This window comes from Gorilla gorilla, chromosome 2 (assembly GCF_029281585.2).
Source record: "Gorilla gorilla gorilla isolate KB3781 chromosome 2, NHGRI_mGorGor1-v2.1_pri, whole genome shotgun sequence".
Taxonomy (NCBI): Eukaryota; Metazoa; Chordata; class Mammalia; order Primates; family Hominidae; genus Gorilla; species Gorilla gorilla.
In genome coordinates, this window is record NC_086017.1 from 51361884 (window position 1) to 51384959 (window position 23076).

The 23076-nt window shown below is 37.2% G+C and overlaps 1 protein-coding gene across 11 annotated transcripts in view; it reads right to left on the reverse strand.

The window, feature by feature from the left end:
• ULK4 (unc-51 like kinase 4) overlaps positions 1 to 23076 on the reverse strand; it is a 715846-nt gene that overhangs the window by 214804 nt on the left and 477966 nt on the right. For all 11 annotated transcript variants that reach the window (XM_055381350.2, XM_063703713.1, XM_055381348.2 and 8 more), the window contains one exon: positions 469 to 635. In XM_055381350.2, coding sequence (XP_055237325.2) covers positions 469 to 635 — 167 coding nt within the window. The remainder of the gene's footprint in view (positions 1 to 468; positions 636 to 23076) is intronic.

Consider the following 23076-nt stretch of genomic DNA (forward strand, 5'->3'; position numbering starts at 1 on the left):
AAAGAAAGTGAGCTTATGAGTTACATAGGTATGTATATGTGTCTACAAACACACACATGCATGTGTATGTACACAAACCCTCAATCCATTATTCCTAGAAAGCTGACCTATCCTGCTGAGGGGGAACTGGAGAGCCACCTCAGGACATGAAAAGCTGCAAACTACTTGGCCAACCTAGGATGTGCCTAAGGCAAATGCTCTCCTTGGTCAGGAGTGGTTTCCCAACTAATGCTTGCTAAGTCTTTGCTTAGTAGTAGGCCTCTCCTTCCTTCCCTGAAGATTTTGATCAAATTCTCTGTTCTTGACATTGGTCACCCAAAGATGACTCTTCAGAAGACACTCTCTATAGAATTATACATTCTTTTAAATAAGTAAAGACACAATAGAGGAAGATAAGAAAGAAGAGAATGAAAGGGAAGCATGAAATGGAGTAGGGCTGCTCAAGACACAGGAAAACAGATCCTCTACCTGCAAAGCCAGCCGTACAATACCGGAAGTATAGGTCAGCATGCTGTGCAAAATATCAAGCAGGGAAAAGAGCAGCGTAGCTGCCATCTCATTGTTGTTTTTATAATCCACATCCAAGCACAGTGTGGCAGTTTCAGTGAGCAGGTTACAGATGTGACTGACAAGTCCTGAGGGTAAAAAAGGAAAAGAAAAAAACCTCATCATTAAGTACACAAATGTGTCATATAAACCAAAAAGAGAGGCATTCTGGCTCTATGTTGCATAAACCCTAAGCAATACTTAAACTATACTCTCATCAGATTCACTGAGGAAAGTTGTTTAAAATGCAGGTTTCCAGGCCTCACTCCCAGAGAGTGTCTTAGGAAAATACTTGTTAAAGAAGTTCCCCAAGTGATTTTGATGCAAAGGTTCCAAACCACAGCTTGAGAAACACCATCCTACATGGGCAGGCTTCACAGGGTCTGAGGACTCCCTGGCACTGAAGGAAAACAACTGTCCCCAGATTCTTGTTTGAAGGCAGTTTTCTTTAGTGCATGATCAAGGGCCACAGTGAACCCAGTGGTCTGCTCTATCTAGCAACTGGGTGGTTTCAATAACGCAGTCCAAAAATGTAAGATAAATTATAAGAAATTTGAAATTTAGAAATTACCAGGTGCCATCCATTTGTCTCTGCAAACCTCATATTAACAGTGTGGTTGGTCTTTACTGATGTTTAGTTTGATATAGTCTGTTACAATAAATACATTTTCACATTTTGGGGGTGTTATTGTTTACATTAAATTGACATTTTTATCCTATTATATAGTGTTACCCTTTGAATTGAAATACAACAAAAGTGAAATTACAACATGAAATAATGTTATAAACCTAAATGATGAATGAGAACTTTGGAATCAGTAGAGCATAAATTCAGATGTTCTAAAAAAAAAAAAGTGAATTTTCAAAGATAAATATTTTAAACACGCAGATGGGGGAAAAGCATGACACGGAAGTCTGATGTGTATTAAAAGCTATATTTTACTGGACCTGCAATCTATTTGTCCCTACTCCAGATCATCAATTGAATGGAAACTCAGCTAAGCACAGCCATGTAAGTTTTGGCATCTCTTCTATACAGTGCACCTTGTCACTTCCAGCAAAACAATACAGTCTTCCTGACAAATGCGAAATTATCACAAAATTATCAGATTACAAAAGTGAACTAATTTTGTCACTAAAGGAAGTGACATAGAATGACAGACGCATCAAAGTTATACCTCCTGTGGCCAAAAAAAGGCATAAGTCTCACACAACTGCCAAGATGCTTATAAAAACAAAAACAAAACTGAGTTTCAAGGCTGAAAATAAACAAACTTGAAAGTAGAATGAATTACTGTCAAAATTTCCTTATCAAATGACAAGGTCTGATAACCCATATCATCAATGATACATAGTGCAGAAAAACAATTATTACAGCATGTGCACTGCACCACCAGGCATTCTCCTTAGAGTTACAATGCGTCACCCATGTACAGGCTATGAATCAGCACTTGGCATCTATGAGCTGTAGATAGAAGGGCTTGAAAACATAGTATTTGGTAAACATATGCTGCAAGACAACAGGTTTTTCATTTGGGGGTTCCTGATGACTTTGTGACATGTCACACAGATGGTCAAAGGTAAAAGGGGTAAGTACTGGTGGAGTCCAGCTCTGTGAGCAGCAAAGAAGGATATGGTTCTTTAGGAGGCAGAGGTGGGTCCCAGAGCACCCATCTACATACTGCTTACTTCAGAGTAAACAGTTAGTGGGCATCAATGTTCTTCTTGAACTTCATTCAGTCTTCAAGGAAGGAGTGCAAAGAATGAATGCAATCAAATCCCTGCTGGGACAGAAAGTATTTCCAGTCTACTGTGTAAAAAACAGACAACAGATGCCAAGCTCTGATTTTACACACTGAAGTCACCAGCTCCCAAGGGAAGGTTCTCAGATAAGATTAGAAATGAAGTATGAGATAAAAATATTTCTTCACAACAGTGATAACGCCAGCAAAACCCATTAATATGATTTTAAGAAGCTGATCTCAGCCATATTTTCAGTGTTCTTCATAGCCAGAACTTTCACTTCAGGGTCAAAATGCATGTTTTTCATGTTTAAATATTTTATTATGAAAACAAAGTCATGAGACAGTTCAGCAAAGTGCACCTTCATTACCCTTTTCAACAATATCAATATTGTGTCTATTTTACCTGTCTTTTGAAAAGCATTTTAAAGCAAATACCAGAACACATCTTATTTCTCCTGTAAATAATTCTGTATAACAGATAAAGACTCATTTTTAACTACAATACCACTGCCACTTTTAAAAATCAATGTTTTTTTATATACTCAACTGTCTCAAAACTATTTTTTTACAATTAGTTTATATGAATCAGGATGCAAAGCAGCTCCATAAATTCCATTTGGTCATGGACCTTAAGTCTCTTTTAATTTCTAATACTCCTTCCTCTACTTACAATTTTTTATGCCACTTATTTGTTGGATAAATTAGAACAGTTTTCTTGTAGATTTTCTCATGGAACTGTTCCTATATCCCTACATGTCCTATAAATTGGTAATTGCACCTAGAGACTTGATTTAATTCAGGTTCAATTCCTTTGGCAATAATACCTGGGGCTGGGTTCTTTGGATTTCCTGTTGCATCTTATCTGGAAAGATATACCATTTGTCTTAGTTATGTTAAAATTGATCCATGGATTCAAGGGTTGTTATTTCGAAAAGGAAAAGCAAGATAAATGTTTATTCTTTCCTGTCATTTACCAGTTTCAGAACAATGATTTTGGAGTGTTAGCAACCACCAAAGATAACCAAGGTGTGAAGTGGGAAGGGTAGAGGAAGATAGAAACTACCAAAAGTTACTAATGCATTCATTTTGTAGCATCATTGTGAACATAATGCATTTTTAAATAATATATATTATGGGTTTCAATTGATTTCAATCACTATTCATTTGTATGCTCAATATGTCCTATCTTTGGCCACTAAGAGCTCCTTGAAAGTATCCTTGCTTCTGCTATAATAATGTGCCCTGAGTTCATATTATAGAATTCCTGCTTCTGACTGGGCATTAGACACTTCTCCAAGGAGCCCTGGTTTCATTCAATGAGAATGTGTACTTAGAGTCCATAGTCTGAGCATTCGGGGTGTTCATTGCTACTGAGTCACTGATTCAGTAAACAGAGATAGTAGGTATCTATCTCTTTAAGAAAAATGAGTTCATACAGATATTTCTAATGCCAGAGTCCAGAAACAGACCCACAATTACACAGTCAGGAACTCTTCAAAAAAAAAAATCCTTTTCAACAAAAGGGTAAGGAAAAACTGAGTATCCAAATGGGGGGAAAAGAGAGATCCTTGACCGTTACCTCACACAATATACAAACACTAATTTCAGAGGAATGATAGATCTAAACATACAAGCTAAAATTATAAAGGTTCTAGGAGAAAATGTAAGAGAAGATTTTGCAACTAGGTAGGCAAGATTTCTTAGGATCCCAAAATCCCTGGTCTTTAAAAAATGGATAAATTAGACTTCATTAAAAATTAAAGCTTTTGCAAATCAAAAGATATTAAAAAATAATAAATAAGGAAGCCAAAGAATAGGAGAAAACATTCTTCTCTTTTTCTACATGTATATATGTATGTGTGTATATATGTGTGTGTATATGTGCATGTGTGTGTCCAAAAACCTGTATCCAGAATATACAAACAATTCCCACAACTCAGTAATAAAAGTACAAATAATACAATTTTTTAAAATGGGTAAAATATGTGAATAGCCAATTCACAAAAGGTATAACAGTCAATAAGTATATGAAAAGTGTTCAATATCACTATCATCAGGGAAATGCAGATTAAAATCACAATGGGATATCACCATACATACATACAAATAATTATAATCTAAAAAACTAACACAAAATGTTAGTAATGATGTGCAGCAACCAGGACTCACATATATTACTGATGAAAAACAGTTGGCATTTTTAAATAAATCTAAATATACATTTACCATATTATCCAGAAATCTTACTCCAAGGTATTTATCCAAGTAAAATGAACACATATGTCCACATAAAGATTAATTACAGCTTTATTCAAAATAGCTCCAAACTGCGGCCAGGCACCATGGCTCACACCTGTAATTCCAGCACTTTGGGAGGCCGAGGTGGGCAGATCACTTGAGGCAGGAATTCGAGACCAGCCTGACCAACATGGTGAAAACCCATCTCTACTAAAAGTACAAAAAATTAGCTGGGCATGGTGGCACACACCTATAATCCCAGCGACTTAGGAGGCTGAGGCAGGAGAATCGTTTGAACCCAGGAGGCAGAAGTTGTAGTGAGCTGAGATTGTGCCACTGCACTCCAGCCTGGGTGATAGAGCACGACTCTATTACAAGCAAACAAAAAAAGCCCCAAACTAGAAATAGCCCAGGTGTCCATCAACAGGAGACTAAACAAATTAAGATATAATCATACAGTGGAATATCACTTAGCAACTAAAAATATCAAACACTGAACTTTACAAGAACATAGATGAATCTCAAAAAAAATGCTGACAGACAGATTGCAAAAATTAAAGAATTCTATGAAATAAGTTGTATGAACACATTTATTTAAGGTTCTAAAGAAAACGTGTCTCTATTGATTGGGGTCAGAACAGAAGTTATTTCTAGGAGAGGGGAAGATGGAACTTTCTAGGGTGACAGAAATGTTCTATACTTTGATGGGGCGTTGGTTATAGCAGTGCATGCATTTTTCAAAACTAAATATAAGATTTGTACCTTTTACTGCATATAAAATATACTTAAATTTAAAAATGCAGAGTTAAGAAAAAACAGGTTGGGACAAACTAGAGAAATGCTTCAGGAAGATAAATAAAGCAGTATGTGCTGTCTTCACTGGGTTAATAGCAGAATTTACTGAGCACTTGCTCTTTTCCTGGCACTATACTCTCACTAGAAGAAACGGGGAAGTGAGTTTCTAGGTAATTTTAAGTTTTCTAGGTAATTTTAAGTTAACTTTTAAGATATGCTGAGTTTGATATAACAAAGGGGCATTCAAAGTGCCAATGTTCAAGGGAGATTAAGCCCTAAAAACTAGGTAACAGTTAAAACTAAAAGACAACAACCAAAAAAAAAAAGAAGCAAAAGATGATCAGAGAGAACAGAAAATTTCCCAAAGGACAGTCAAATTTAGAGAGAAACAGAGTCAAAGACTGAGGGTTGAGTAAGTCCCAAACAGGGGCAAGGATTTACAGAGGAAATGGAGGCAAAGGTGCTAATATAATATAGTAGGAATCACGACAATGTAAAGTAATGGATATCAAGGAATAACTAGAATTAAAAAGAAAATGGGTGTCAAGAATGTCTAGTTGGAGTCTATAGACCTCCTATAGAAGAATAGGAGGTCTTAGGTTTCCGCACGTTCCACAGAGAGTTCTATCAGCAACTATCCACAGATATGAACACTCTGTTGAAATCCTCCAAAATTGGGAATAAGCCTGAGTCACCTGTGTGGTTTATGGAACTTTTCCACATGAAAAGGGTAAGACAAAAGGGTCTTATTTTGACTATACTACCTTTCCTCCTCCCAGAGGTTAGCATAGTGCCACAAAGAGAGGATTCTCCAGGAACTGGGGTTTCTACAGAGGGAAGAGAACCAGAGGTGGACAACCATCTTCTCTAGCATCCTGTGGCACTTTCCAGAAAGTCCACCCCTATCTTACATCATGGGGAACACAGGGGAAAATGCTACCCACTAGACCAACTGGGATTAGGCAGAAACAAAGAAAGGAGGTGTAGTAGAAAGCAATCAGGACATAGATATGGTGTTAGCTTTGTGTACCTGACAGCAGTAGTGCCCAATCAGTGGTACCAGCTAATAGCCCATCCAACTTGAAAAGCTGAGCCAGTCACTCCAGAAGTGATCAAAAGTTCTACCTAGCTTAAATCCCTCCACAGCCTCCAGGACCAGCCTCATACCTTGCCCCAAAGCCTCACATCTAGGGAGCGAGACGATCATCACAGCAAATTTCCACAAAGAGCAGAGGCTCTATCTATCATACCCAGGACTTTAAACAGCACTCAGTCAAGCTTCAAAGCTCACCTCAAGAGCCTGCCTAGACAGAGAGACAAATCTCAACTGTGAATTTCTAATGAGCATAGCAGCTGCTCCCAGCCATTCCAATTAGCATCCTGATCACAGCCCCTCCTGCAACCCTGTTCAACTACTGAACTCAAATAGTAAAACTATCTGGCCAAAGAATATACTCCTGTGGCCCAGCCCAGTGATGGGCCAACTGTATTTCCAGAGATCAACCAGTGGTCTCACTGGATAGAAGAGCCCAGTCAGCTGCCTCATCAAAATTGAGAGCAAAGGCAGCGGCCCAGCCATCTAGAGAGCCCAAAGCCTGCCCATGGCCATTAAAGCTGGCCCATCTACAATAAAAGCTAAATGAAAGAGTGAAGGTCTACACCTGCCAAAAAAAAAAAAAAAACAAAAAAACCTTAAAAGCCTAAAAAGATGGCTATCTCCTCAACTGCACAAACACCAATGCAAGAACACAAGAATTACAAAGAATCAGGAAATCATGATATATCCAAAAGAAACTAAGAAAACTCCAACAACAGACCCTAAAGAAAGGGTCAAATTTTATAAACAGAAATACTAGAGACAATACTGAACTGAAAAATACAAACAGGAAGCTTCAACATAGGCCCCTCACACTGAAGAATCAGTGAACTTGAAGATAGAACATCTGAAATTATCCAATCAGAGCTGCAAATAAATAAATAAATAAATAAGAGTGACAAAAGCCTATAAGGATTATGGAATACCATTAAGAGACCTAACCTATGCATAAGACGAATTCAAGAAGAAATAGAAAAAAAACAACAACAACAAAGTATTTTTAAAGGAACTAATGGCTGAAAACTTCTTTTAATTTAGGGATAGATGCCAACATTCAGGTAGAGGAAGCACAGAGGTCTCCAATCAAAGCTAACAAAAAGAAGAGTTCACCAGGACACATAATCAAATTATGAAAAATCAAAGATGAAGAAAATATGCTAATATGCTGACAGCAACAAGAAACACATTACATCCAAGGGAGTCCCAATACAATGTCAGTAGATTTCTTAACAGAATTCCTGCAGGGCAAGAGAGAGTGGGATGATTTATTCAAAGGGCTGAAGGAAAAAACGCTGCCAAACAAGAATATTTTACCCAACAAAATTGTCTTTCCAAAATGAAAAAGAAAAAGTTTCCCAGACAAACAAATGCTAACGGAATTCATCACCACTAGGCCTGCCTTACATGATTGGCTAAAGAGAGTTAAGTTAAACAAAAAACCACTAATAACATAAAACACATAAAATCACAAAACTCAATGGTATAAGTAATACAAAGCCATATTCAGGATACCTTAGAACTCTAAATGTGGCATGTAAAGTGGTTTTACTCCTAGCGTGAGGGTTCCAAGGAAAAAACTAATAATAATGACTATAGCTAAAATAAACTGTTAATAAATGCATATTACAAAATGATGTAAATTCTGATATCAAAAACATAAAATGAAGGGCAATAAAATTGTAAAGCTGTATGCAAAGTTAAGAAGTTAGCAGCTTGAAACAGACTGTTATAAGATGTTCTATGTAAGTCTCACGGTAATCACAAAATAAAAATGTATAGTAGACACACAAAACAAAAACAGGAAAGATTCAAAGCATATCACTACAGAAAACCATCAAACTGCAAAGGAAGACAAGAGAGGAAGAAAGAAACAAAACAACCAGAAAATAATAAAATGACAGAAGTCCTTACCTATTGATAATTACCTTGAATGTAAACAGATTAAATTCTCCAACAAAAAGACATAGAGTAATTGAATGAATTAAACAAACAAACAACAGAACAAAAACCCACAAAACTAGACCCAACTATAAGCCACCTACAAGATACTCACCTCACTTTTAAGGACACACACAAACTGAAAGTGAAGGAATGGAAAAAGATATTCCATGCAAAGGGAAACCAAAAGAGGGCAGAGAGACTTCTATTTATAAAAAACAAAACAGACTTTAAACCAAAACTACAGAAAGCAATAAAGAAAGATGTTATATGATGATAAAAGGGTCAGTTCAACAAGAGGATATAACAACTGTAAATATATATGCACCCAACATCAGAGCACCAAAATTATATAAAGCAAATACTAAAGGATCTAAATGGAGAGACAGACTGCAATACAAGAATAGTATGGGACTTATCCCACTTATAGCAATGGAAAAATCATCCAGACAGAAATTAATAAGAAAACACTGGTCTTGAACAACACTTTAGACCAATGAACTAACAGACATATGCAGAACATTCCACCTAACAGCAACAAAATATACAATCTTCTCAAGCACACATGGAACATTCTTCAGGATAGATTATACGTGAGGACAAGTCTTGACATGTCTTCACAAGTATTCACAAATTTAAGAAGACTGAAATAATAACAAGTACCTTTACCAACTAGGATGGTATGAAACTAAAAAATCAACAACAGGAGTAATTTTGGAAAATTGACAAATACATGAAAAACAACATGTTCCTGAACAACCAATGAGTTAATAAAGAAATTAAAAGGGAAATTTAAAAAAATTGAGACAAATGAAAATGGAGATACAAAATTCTAAAACTTACAGGATACAGCAAAAACAGTTCTGAGAAAAAAGTTTATTACAATAAGTACCTACATCAAAAAGAAAGGTCTCAAATAAACAACTTAATGTTATGTCTCAAAAAAAAACAAAATGAAGAATAAGCTAAGCTCAATTTTAGCAGAAAAATTAAAAATATCAGAGAAGAAAACAATGAAATAGAACTAGAAAAGCAATACTAAAATAAACTAAAACTTGTATTTTTGAAAAAAATTGAGAAATCTTTAGACTAAGAAAAAAAAGAGATGACTCAAATAAATAAAATCAGAAATGAAAGAGAAGACATTAAACAGAAATACAAAGAATCATAAGAGCTATTTTAAACAATTAAATGTCAAAAAAATTGAATAACCGAGAAGAAAGGATGTATTCCTAAACACATATAACCTACTAAGACTAAATCATAAAGAAAAAGAAAATCTGGGCCAGGCATGGTGGCTCATGCCTGTAATCCCAGGACTTTGGGAGGCCAAGGCAGGCAGATGACCTGAGGTCAGGAGTTCAAAACCAGCCTGGCCAATATGGTGGAACAACATCTCTAATAAAAATACAAAAATTAGCCAGGTGTGGTGGTGCATGCCTGTAATGCCAGCTACTTAGGAGGCTGAGGCAAGAGAATCACTTGAACCCAGGAGGTGGAGGTTGTGGTGAGCAGAGATCACACCACTGCACTCCAGCCTGGGTGACAGAGTGAGACTGTCAAAAAAAAGAAAAAAAAAATAGAAAATCTGAACAGATCAACAAGAAGATTGAATAAATAGTAAAAAGTCTTCCATCAAAGAAAAGCCCAGGACCTAATGGCTTCACTGTTGAATTCTACCAAACTTTTAAAGAAAAACTAATACCAATCCTTCACAAACTCTTCCAAAAAATCGAAGGGGAAATAATAGTTCCAATTTCTTTTTATGAGCCCAGCATTACCCTCATACCAAAGCCACACAAGGATATCACAAGAATAAAAAACTAAAGGCCACTGTCTTTGATAAATACAGATGTAAAAATACTCAATAAAATGCTAATAAACTGAATTCCACAATATATTAAGAGGTTCATTCACTATGATCAAATGAGATTTATCTCTGGCATGCAAGGATGGTTCAACATATGCAAATCAATATCACATAAGAATGAAGGAAAAAAATTATATAATCAATAGATGCATAGAAATAATTTGACAAAATTCAACATCTTTTCATGATTAAAAACTCTCAACAAACCAATGTACCTCAACATAATAAAGGACATAGATGATAAGCACAGGTAACATTACATTCAATGATGAAAAAATAAAATATTTTCCTCTAAGATCCAGAGGAACACAAGGATGCCCACTCTTGCCACTTATATTGAACACAGTATTAGAAGACTTTACCACAGTAATTAGGCAAGAGAAAAAAAGAAAAGGCATCCATAAAGGAAAAAGTAGAATTGTTGCTGTTTGTCAACAATATGATCTCGTATGTGGAAAACGCTAAAGATTCCACCATATAAAACTGCTAGAACTAGTAAATATAGGCTGGGCACAGTGGCTCACGCCTGTAAACCCAGCACTTTGGGAGGCCAAGGCAGGAGGATCACTTGCAGTCAGGAGTTCAAGACCAGCCTGGCCAACATGGTGAAACCCCATTTCTACTAAAAATACAAAAATTAGCCGGGCATGGTGGAACATGCCTGTAATCCCAGCTACACATGAGGCTGAGGTGGGAGCATCACTTGAACCTGGTAGGCGGAGGTTGCAGTGAGCTGAGATCGCACCACTGCACTCCAGGCTGGGCAACAGAATGAGATTCTGTCTCAAAAAAAAAAAAAAAAAAAAAAAAAAGAAGAACTAATAAATACAGTTAAATTGCAGAATACAAAATCAACACACAAAAATCAACAGCACTTCTATACACTAACAACAAACTTTCTGAAAAAAAAGTCACTTACAATAGTTGTAAAAAAAATACTTATGAACAAATTTAAGATGGTGAAATAACTGTACCCTGAAAACTATAGAAAATTAAAAAGAAAAAGAAAAGAAATTAACAAAGACATGGATAAATGGAAAGATATCCCATGTTCATGGATTGGAGGAATTAATATTGTTAAAATGTCCGTTCTGCCTAAAGCAATCTACAGATTCAATGCAGCAATCCCTAATAAAATTTCAATAGCATTTTTCATAAAAATAGGCAAAAGAATTATAAAATTCAAATGGAACCACAAAATAAATTCATATGGAGCCCTCAAATGGCCAAGGCAATATTGAACAAAAAGAACGAAGCTAGAGACGTCACACTTCCTGATTTCAAACTATACTACAAAGCAATAGTAACTTAAAAAGCATGGTACTGGCATAAAAATAGACACATTGACCAGTAGAAAAGAATAGAGAGCCCAGAAATGAAACACATTTGTAGCCAATTGACTCTTGACAAAGGTATCAAGAACATATAATAGGGAAACGACTGTCTCTTCAGTAAATGGTGCTAGGTAAATCAGACATCCATATGTAGAAGACTAAAACTGGACCCTTAGCCTCACCCTATATACAAAAATCAGTTCAAAATAGATTAAAGACTCAGACATAAGACCTGACACTGAAAAACCACTAGAAGAAAACACAGAGGGGAAAAAACGCATGACACTATTCTGGGCAATAACTTTTTAGCTTTGACCTCAAAAGTGCAGGCAACAAAAGCAAAAATAGACAGATACATCAAAATATAAAGTTTCTGCACAACACACTCTGCAAAATAACAGAGTAAAGAGACAAGCTACAGACTGAGAGAAAATATGTGCAAGCCATACATCTGATAAGGGGTTAATATACAAAATATATATGGAACTCAACAACACTACAGAAAAACATTCTGATTTTAAAATGAACAAGGAACTTGAACAGACATTTCTCAAAAGAAGACATACAAATGGCCACGAGATACATGAAAAGATGCTCATCACCAGGGAAATAAAAATTAAAACCACAATGAGATATCACCTTACATCTGTCAGAATGATTATTATTAAAAAAAAAAAAAAGAAAACAAACATTGGCAAGAATGTGGAGGAAAGGGAACTCCTGTACACTATTGGTGAAATGTAAATTAGTATGACTATTATGGAAAAGCATACGGAGGCTCCTTTAAAAAATTAAAAACAGAATTACCATATGATCCAGAAATCCCACTTCTGGGTATTTACCCATAAGATTTGAAATCAACACATTGAAGAGATATCTGCACTCTCATGTGCATTGAAGCACTATTCACAGTAGACAAGTTATAGACTCAATCTAGGTGTCCATCAGCAGATAAAAGGATAAAGAAAATGTGGTACATACACGCAATGGAATTTTATTCAGCCTTAAAAAAGAAAAAATTCTGTCATTTGTGACAACATGGATGGACGTGGAAAGGATTATGCTATGTGAAATAAACCAGACACAGGAAGACAAATACCACATGTTCTCATATACATAACATCTAAAACAATAAAATACAAAGAAGCAGAGAGTAGAATGGTGGATACCAGAGACTGAGAAGGTGGGCAGAATGTGGAGATGATGGTCAAAAGGTACAAAATCTCAATTAGACAGAAGAAATAAGATTTTTTTCTTTGACATATAACGCACAGCATGGTGAATACAGTAATAATGTATACTTCAAAATCACTAAGAGTATACATTTCAAATATTCTCACCACAAAAAATAAGTATTTGAGATCATGAACATTTTAACTGCTTGATTTAATTATTCCATATTATATTCATAAATTACAATATCACTTTGTACCCCATAAATATACAACTATAATTTGTCAGTTACAATTTAAAAAATAAAAATTAAAAAAAGAATGTTAAACTGAGACAATTCAAAACCTGAGAAAAGTTCACTGATTTGGCAATTTCCAGGCCACTGATAACTATCATTAGTAAAATTTACTAGGTACTGTGGACTGAAGTCAGACTTCAAGTTACCAGATCTTCCATGTTGCATTTTCCCACATACCATGTAAGTGTAGACATATTTGCTTCCCTACTGTTTCAGAATTTGCCCAAAGAAGAAGTTAGGAAACAGGAAGGGAGGAGAGAAGGAGGGAAGAAAAGAGGAAGGGAAGGAGTGAGGGAAGGAGCAAAGGAAGGAGGGAGAAGGGAGGAAAGGATGGAGGGAAAGAGGGAGGGAGGCATGGGAGGGCAGGAGAGAAGGAGGGAAAAAGGGAGGGAGGCATGGGAGGGCAGGAGAGAAGAAGGGAAAAAGGAAGGAAGGGAGGGAGGGAAGGGAGGAGGGAGGGAGGGCAAGCAGGAAGGCTTAAACCTGGGTTTGCATAGGGCTGACACCACCAGTGGTCCATAACCCCTAAGGGTACAAAGGGAGAGGGAGCAACCGCTGTTAGTCTCCCACCTTACCTAGTGGGAATTGAAAATTAGACTACTAATGTTGGTGAAGCTCTGTAAACAGGCTAATACATGATGCATTTTACTAAGTGAAGAAATAAATCTAAAAAGAAGCAAAGCAAGTCAAGGTAGAAACTTTTGGTATGGAGGGGAGAAAAATTAACACTCCCCTATCTCCCTACTTTTATTCTTCTCCACAGACAGTCATGATCAAGACAAGATATTCCACCTCCAAAGAGATGGAGGGAAGTTCAAGGATATTGCCAAGGCTGTGTTCTCCAGAGTTAAGACTTTCCAAGAGATCAAAATGTCAGTGGAGATGGGTGTGTGGCTCTTTCTGTCTTCATCTTCCACTAAGAAGGCTGGTAACAATATGGCATAGCAAGAGGCCTGACCCCTGGGAAACACTAAGCCATTCCTTTTTTTTTTTTAATTTTTTCCTCTCTTTTCTCTCTCCTCTCTCTCATCTAGACTCAGTCTAAGGTGTAGTAGTTACCTGTGGCTTAGATCAGCTCTGCTTTAGACTACTGGGCAAATGCATAGCCCTTTTTAAATTATTATTATTTTTATGACTCTTGCCTCTTCTACTGGTTCTAGCTGATACACATCTACTTGAAAGAGTGAGGGAAGCTTTCTTACATGAAAATATTAACATCTGAGACTGAAGTTTAAACACTGAGATAAACATACAGGGAAAGTCAAAGCCACCTTTGTCTCTAGACTAGTAAGTAGGTATAGGAAATAGAGAAATGTGTACCTCAGCATAATGAAAAGGGCTTCTGTGCTTTGCATGCCTGTTATCTCTCTCAGAGATGCTGTTGGGATGCATCTGGGATAGTGTGCTAGTACTTCCCAGTCCTCTGGTCAAATGCTACCACAACAATTTCTTAATATTCTCTAAAGAGAATATTAATTAATTAAGAGAATATTAATTAATTAATTAATATTCTCTTAATTAATTAATTAAGAGAATATTAAGAACATCTCTAAAAGAAGCCAACATTCATTAATTCAAAGAAACCAAGAATTATTTTGCATTAATTATAACCAACTCCTAAAAAATCCAAGACTTATTTTGTATGAATTATAAGCAAACCCCTAAAGGAGTCTCTCCGTAAGTTATTTTCAAGTGTTTAATGTTCTGAGAATATTAATATACATGAACTGTTCCCAACTCCAATCATTGTGTTCTTGATATTAGTTTTTCACAATCTGTTAGAGAGCTAATATAAGAATAAGAATATACTTTGAATTTCCAAGCTTTAGAAAGTGCTTTATATCTCATTTTTAATGATTTGAAAATACAACACTCTAAATCAAAGGCAACCTTCCTGCATAGAGGTTTTCTTCTGGCTCATTTTACATTTACATCATGCAAACATGTGGTCACTTACACTAGGGTTTGTTAAAATCAACCTAAACACACAATCTGGAAAAGAAGTATAAAAGCATTTGTGAAATTCAATGTTGGGACATAATTCTTTCCCAAACTGATCAATGATTAACCACTAAAACCAGAAGTCACATTAAATCAGTTAAGTTAAAAAGTCTGTTTTTAAACTGAAGAACTTGGACAGTGAAAGTGGCAATGCCTGTCTTGGACATACTGACAGGTTATAAATGTAAGTATCTGTGAACTGTGGGGTCACCATGGAGCCATGGAGCACCAAGGGCATGCAGCCTCTTCTGGCCAAAGTTTAACAAGCAACCACTCACATACAGCGTGGCCCCACATGACAATGTGACCAAACATCTATGAGGTTAAACATTTCTGAATCATCTCAGTGTAAGATTTGCCTATGCTATTTTAGCCCTGTTAAGCATGGGTCTAACATGCTCACCTAGGTTGGCATAAGTGCTAATACAAGACCACATAGGTGTCTACATTGTGCTTGTCACCAGGCCAGTGCCTTTCAAACCCAGCTCTACTCCTCCTCTTGCATTTGTACTCCCAACTCTGCAGTCTCTTTGGCCTAGAGCTTTCACTTTGGCTTCTTTACCTGAAATCCTCATCCTCATCCATGGGTCTAAGCTCCAGGGCCCATGGGAGTTTAACCTTCTCTAGTCAGGGGAAGGACATCAAACACATTTAGCTCAATGCGTATGATGAGCTAATTCACAATTCTGGGCTTTGCTGAAGTAAAGTACCCCATCAAATTCTATAATCCGAAAGAACCTGATAAATCACATGCTGAGACTTCTCAAATAAGACAGAAGCTAATGTTTCAACAAAACGTTTTCTTTCAAAAATCTGGAAAGTCTCTGTATTCAGTACATTCATTTTGAATTACTTTCCTAAGAAAATTTTGTATATTAGAGTATCTTAAACCAGCCCAGCTCCCTTCTGAGCCCACAGTGGTCTCTGGATCCTCCTATGATTAGCAAAGATCACTGTGTTGAATTATTCCAAGCATATAATTTATTCTGGTAGCCTGTCCCAAGTGGGTGCCATGCCCTTTTCTGGTTTAGGCAGAAATCCTGAATTTTTGCTGCATGGCCAAAAAGAAGTCCAAGTTACATACTTCAGAGTGAAAAGTTTCGGATGGGATAAACTCAATTATAAAATCCCTGAAAGGAGAAGTTTAACCCTTGAGGGATTTCTGCACTGAAGATACACTCATTTTGACTACTCATAGCTCAAGTGGCTTAGGGTTAATTTAACCAAATATGCCTGGAAGGATTTTTGTGAGAATACAGAAAGTAGGAGTGGCTGGTAATTTCATACTCAAAACTTAAGATACAATGTTACTTATGACTAATTCAAAAACTAAATTCTATTATTAGCTCAACGTTACATAAACTTACTTTCCAATTACGTCCAGGTAATAAGATGGTTAAAGAATGACTGATCATATATTCCAATGCCCAGGAAAGTGCTGGGAAGAGAATAGAGTGGAGATGCAGAGAAGAAAATCCTCTTGGGGTGGGGGTGATCCCTCATCAGCAGCACAGCCTGGGGTCTATCTCCAAAAACCTGAAAGCTTTATCAATTCAATTCCAACTTTAATTCAGCACTTGCTGAATTATAAGAGATTTTTGCAAGCTGGGCAATGAACTGGAGCACAACGTTTAGAGCCCTACACCTCAGAAAATCTTCAGCCCTTCTCCTTTTTCCTCCCCTGTCATCTACTTCTGAGATGGTAAGTAAACATTCGGGAGAAAATCAGCATCACTCTTTCACTCACTGGTTCATTTGCAATACGCTAAGCATTTTTAATGTAAATTTTACAATGCCAGACTGAAGGAATTACAAAAAACGTAAGGAATAGTCCCTTCCCTTCACAGCCCATATAAATATATTGGAATATGAACTGGATCACAGGATAAAGCACCAGTTGGTGCTGTTGGTTGGAGAAGATGATGATCATCGGGAAGGCAGGGAAAGTTGTTGTGGCGAAGAAGGGACTTGAAGTGGACTTTGCACGTCATCTGGATTTGGACAGGTAGAATGGAGGAAGAAAGGCAAGATAGGCTTGGTCAGTAAACAATGAGAAAGACTCGCAGTTGGGATTTGAACATGCTGTATTCAGGCAATTGTGGGAAGGCTAGAAGCTAGGGCCTGTGAAAAACAGCAGTGACAGGCAGGGCAGAAGAGTAGAGAGACATGGCATGCAGATTCTTAAAACTCCTAAAGGACAGGAGACACTAGATTTTATCCTGTAGGCAATACAATATGGCAACAATTTCTCCCATTGGTTTCTTATTATAAAAGCAATATATATTCATTATAGACAAATTCCTATTTTTCATTTTTCCTTATCATACTCTGTAAAAATTCAAATAATACCAATGTGTATATATGTATATAAAAGTATCATACAGACCAGGAGTGGTGGCTCACGCCTGTAATCTCAGCACTTTGGGAGGCCAAGGCAGGCAGATCGAGAGGTCAGGAGATCAAGACCATCCTGGCTAACACGATGAAACCTTGTCTCTACTAAAAATACAAAAAATTAGCCAGGCGTGGTGGCGGGCGCCTGTAGTCCCAGCTACTCGGGAAGCTGAGGCAGGAGAATGACGTGAACCTGGGAGGCGGAACTTGCAGTGAGCCGAGATTGCACCACTGCACTCCAGCCTTGGTGACAGAGCGACACTCCGTCTCAAAAAAAAAAAACAAAAAAAAAAGTATCATACAGACAATGAGAAGTTCATGGACATCCCATTTCCTCAAAATGTATTATATGTAAGTTTGCTATAGATTCTAAGTATATGAGATATTTGTAAATACACAGATATATTACACATGGGATATATTCTATAGCTTACTTTTTTTTTCCACTGAAGAATACAGTTGACCCCTGAACAACATGGGTTTGAACTATATCCACTTGAATGCAGATTTTCTTCTGCCTCTGCCACTCCTGAGATAGCAAAACCAACCTCTCCTCTTCCCTGTCCTCCTCAGTCTACTCAATGTGAAAATAAAAATGAAGACCTTTACGGTGATCCACTTCTACTTAACAAATATATCTTCTCTTCCTTATGATTTTCTTAGTAACATTTTTTTCTCTAGTTTTATTGTATAATATTCTATAGTTTTATTTTAAGAATATAGCATATGTATTAGTCCATTCTCACACTGCTAATAAAGACATAGCCAAGACTGGGTAATTTATAAAGGAAAGAGGTTTAATTCACTCATAGTTTCACAGGGCTGGGGAGGCCTCAGGAAATGTACAGTCATGGTGGAAGGGGAAGCAAACACGTCCTTCTTCACATGGCAGTGGCAAGGAGAAGTGCAGAGTGAAGGTGGTACGGCCTCTTATAAAACCATCAGATCTCATGAGAACTCACTATCATGAGAACAGCCTGGAGACAACTGTCCCCATGATTCAATTACCTTCCACCAGGTTCCTCCCATGACATGTGGGGATTATGGGAGCTACAGTTCAAGATGAGATGTGGGTAGGGACACAGCCAAACTGTATCAGTGTGTAATACATAAAACATACAAAATGTATGTTAATAAACAGTTTTATGTTATCAGTAAGGCTTCCAGTCAACAGTAGGCTATTAGTAGTTAGGTTTTTGGGTGGTCAAAAGTTACATGGAGGCTTTTTACCATGTTGGGGCTGACACACCTAACCCCCACGTTGTTCAGGGGTCAGCTATGTATAAGAGACATATTACCACATTTTTAACGTATTTAACATGTTTTAATTTAAACTGCAGTGTCTTGTTCTAAAAATACAAACCCTTAATATCATTAACAATGCAGAGGCAGAGAAACAGTGAAGTTCAGGTGTCAGAGGTGTTTGAACCAGACTGACTCCATCTTGAATAGGGTAAGGCTGAAATCTACCGGGCTGCATTCCCAGGAGGTTAGGCATCCTTAGCCTTTAGATATTTACGGTTAAAGGAACAGATTAATAACATTTACTAAACAGACCTAGACTTAGGAATGTCCTGATATCCCACTGTCTTAAGAACAAAAGCATTCCTAATTTTGCTTTAAAGATAATATTGATTTTTGCAAAATAATTAAGAAAATTAATCCTTTATCGCAAACCCTTGTAGTAGAGCACATGACCCTATGATTTTTTTTTTGTTGTTATGCTATATATAAACAGGCATTGTACCTAGGGTGGGTGCATTCCTCCTCTTACTTTTGGGAATGTCCTACTTCGCCTATGAAGTAGCTATTCTTTCACCACTTTACTTAATATATTTGCTTTCACTTTGCACTGTGGAATCACCCTGAATTCTTTTTTGCATGAGATCCAAGAACCCTCTTTTGGGGGCTGGATCAGGACCCCTTTCTGGTAACACAGGTACCACCTAGTTACTGTGCAGCAGCCAGTCTGCACGAGGGCACTGGCTCCCAGGCCACAGCCAGCTGTTTCCTTCCCTTGGCACTTCAGAAAAAGGTCTAGGAAGGAGAAAATGGCATCCTTCTGAGAAACACATTTTAACATTTGAAAGCTGGGAGCAGCAGTGATGGTGTCTTATTTCAAGGACAGGGGAGCCAGAAGCTGGGTTACAACAAGTATATAAAAAAGCAAGCTATGGCCAGAGAGGAGAAACTTGGGGCAAGGGGCTTCAGGTGTCAAGTTTGGGCCCTCAGTTCCAGATGTACCTGGGACATAAAAATAGTTCTTGCCTAAATGAAGATATTCTCCTTTTCACTTGGCTATGGTGAGTTAAGTTTCTAATATGAGCAGGCAAGAGTCCTAAGCAACAAAATGACTGGAAGTTGTGTTTTTTAAATCTTCTAGATTAGCAGTCTCCAGTTGTCAAAATTCAAGTTACTTTCTTGACTCCATACATTTTCCCTCCCTTTTCCCTTTCCTTCAATCTGTTTGTTCAGAGTCAGAAGTCTTACAGCAGTCCCAGGTTACCTTCCTCTCTCTGCAGACAAGTACTTTCAATTCCTTTTTTTAAAAAAATTAGTTCACAGAGAGCTTTAAATAGTTTATTCTGCTGTTCAGATTTTTTTAATTTTTTAATTTTTGTGGGTACATAATAGGTGTAAGGTGTATATATTTATAAGGTACATGAGATATTTTGGTACAGGCATCTGATGTATAATAATCACATCAGGGTAAATGGTATAGCCATCACCTCAAGCATTTATCCTTTGTGTTACAACTAATCTAATTATACTCTTAGTTATTTTTAAATATACAATTTAATTAGTATTGACTATAGTCACCCTGTTGTGCTAGCAAATACCAGATCTTATGCATTCCTTCTCTTTTTTTGTACCTGTTAACCATCCCCACTTTAGTCCTACCTCCCACTACCCTTCCCAGTCTCTGGGAATAAGATCATTCCATCCTATCTCCATGATTTCAATTGTTTTAATTTTTAGCTCCCCAAAATAAGTGAGAACATGTGAAGTTTCACTTATTTTACTTATTTTATTTACCTCCATCTCTTTAAATAACACATTTGCTCTGCTGCTTCAAGATTTTTTTAGTTTTAGGCATTATCTACTGACTTCCTACCATGGAATATGAAGACGAAGCTCTCTTTCCCCATCCTCACCTCATATGCATACTGTTTCCACCCCCACACCCCCATATGGTTATCTCTTAATTTTGGTCAGATTGATATTCAGAGACTACATTGCTGTGACTGTATAAACACTATTCCCAAGTAAATAATGTAGAAAATAATGATTATTTATCCTTTCCTGGGCAACTTTCTGTTTTCCCTGGAATTAATAGTTTAGAAGACTCAATTCTCATTTAAATGATGTTTTGAGAATGTGGAAAGCTGAATAATGCTCCCCCACTCTACCCAAAGACATCCACATCCTAATCCCTGGACCCTGTGAATATGATCTTACATGGGAAAAGGGACTTTGCAAATGTGATTAAGCTAAGAATCTTGAGATGGGGGATTTTCCTGTAATATCCAAGTGGGCCCATTATAATCACAAGGATCCTCATCAGAGGGAGGCAGGAGACCAGGCTGAATACTACAAGACGTACGACAGAAGCAAGAAGTTGAAGTGTTGCAAGGAAGGGACCAGAAGCCAAAGAATGCAGGGGGCCTCTGAGGCTATTCAGCTTGGTTTTCCAAGGCAAGGAAACAGAAGCCCCCAGAAGGAATGATGCCCTGACAATACCTTGACTTTGGACTTCTGACCTCCAGAAGCTTGTGTCTTTTCTACTATGTCAAAAGGAAACTAATATAAGGAGGTAGCAAACGTAATTTCTTTAACCTAGTCTGTTGTCTTTACCAAGAAGTCTTCAGCCACTGTTCCTAGTAATGAGATGCACTTCTGAGTCAGCATCAGGTGATGGACCGGGAACTTACAGAACCCAATTTGATACTGATAATATCAATAAATATAGGATGTCTCCAATATCTATCAAATACATTTATCAAATAAATATTGGAGACACCCTATATTTACTATATTGTTTTGTGGGAAAAATTTTATAAATCGGCTCATTTTTGGTCTGTCAAAATGGGATGAAAACTATACTGTTTAAATTGTAACAGAGAAAACCCCCTGGACTGGGCGCCTGGAGATGTACATCCTGGTCTCAGCACTACCACACCTGAGTGACTTTTTTTTCTTTCTTTTCCTTTTTTTTTTTTTTTTTTTTTTTGAGATGGAGTCTCGCTCTGTCACCCAGGCTGGAGTACAGTGGTGCAATCTCGGCTCACTGCAAGCTCCGCCTCCCGTGTTCACGCCATTCTACTGCCTCAGCCTCCGGAGTAGCTGGGACTACAGGCGCCCGCCACCACACCCGGCTAATTTTTTGTATTTTTAGTAGAGACGGGGTTTCACCATGTTAGCCAGGATGGTCTTGATCTCCTGACCTTATGATCCGCTCGCCTTGGCCTCCCAAAGTGCTGGGATTACAGGCGTGAGCCACCGCGCCCGGCCTGAGTGACCTTTTTACGCAGGCTTAATTTCCTCATTTGAAAATGGAGAACGACCACCACGTGATATCTGAGGTTTCTTTCCACTCTGATACTTTATGAGTCAGATTGTGGTAAATGAATATTATTTATCTCTAAACCTGTTAAAACTCTACATAAAATTATTTCCATAAATTTTCAATAAAGATGTATGATAACAAACTGTAACTATCATTTATAAGTCAATATTCTAAAGCTAAAAATCAGACATTGGAATAACCTAGTGTAAAGAAAAAGTAATAATAGCAAATACCTATATGGTTCTTTCCATGTGCCAGGTATTATTCTAAGTGCTTTACCATATCTAAGGCATATCCCTTCAACAACTCCATTTCACAGATGATGAAACTGAGACTCAGGAGGTTAAGTAACTTTCCCAAGACCATGTGGCTCCATGGTCTGTGCTATTACCCATTTTGCAAGACTGCTTTCCTGTAACTAAAATGACAGAAAAGGGGAAAAGGAAGAAAATAAGATCATCTAGCAAGTTTAAAGAGTGAATGCAACAAACAAACAAAAAACCAACAACACCCAGATATGTTTAAAAAGGTGTGATTGGGAACAGAAAAGAATAAGAAAGGAAAGGGGGAATGCTTCCCATAGGAAGTTGAATCTCTCCCCCAACTACAGAAATATAAAAGGCTAAAAAATAAGTAAATAAGAAGGGATAGAAAATTGTTATGGCAGCAAGAAATTCTACCTTGAAAATAAATCTGCTTTGCTAAAATCTTATTTTGCAGAAGTTATTTGAGCATTTGTATACAGCAGGGCATCTATTATCCCATGACAATCTTTTACTTCAGTGGCATCTTTCTGCAATAGTTAATTAACAGCTGCCACTCAGAGTGAGTCCATTCTAGCTGATGTTGCGGGAGGTGTAGAGCAGTATTCGATATTCAACACCAGTGCTGTCAAGTAAATGACAACAATCAGCAGGGAGCGCATTTCATTTTCAGTTTTCTGGTGGAGAAAATAAATATTAAGAAGAATTGACGTGCAGCTTTTACATACCAAATCTCTAAAAAATTTGAAGTCACACTGAAATCAATTCAAGTTATAAGGGGACTTCTAAATGCTCACTTAAATATGAATGTAAAAAAT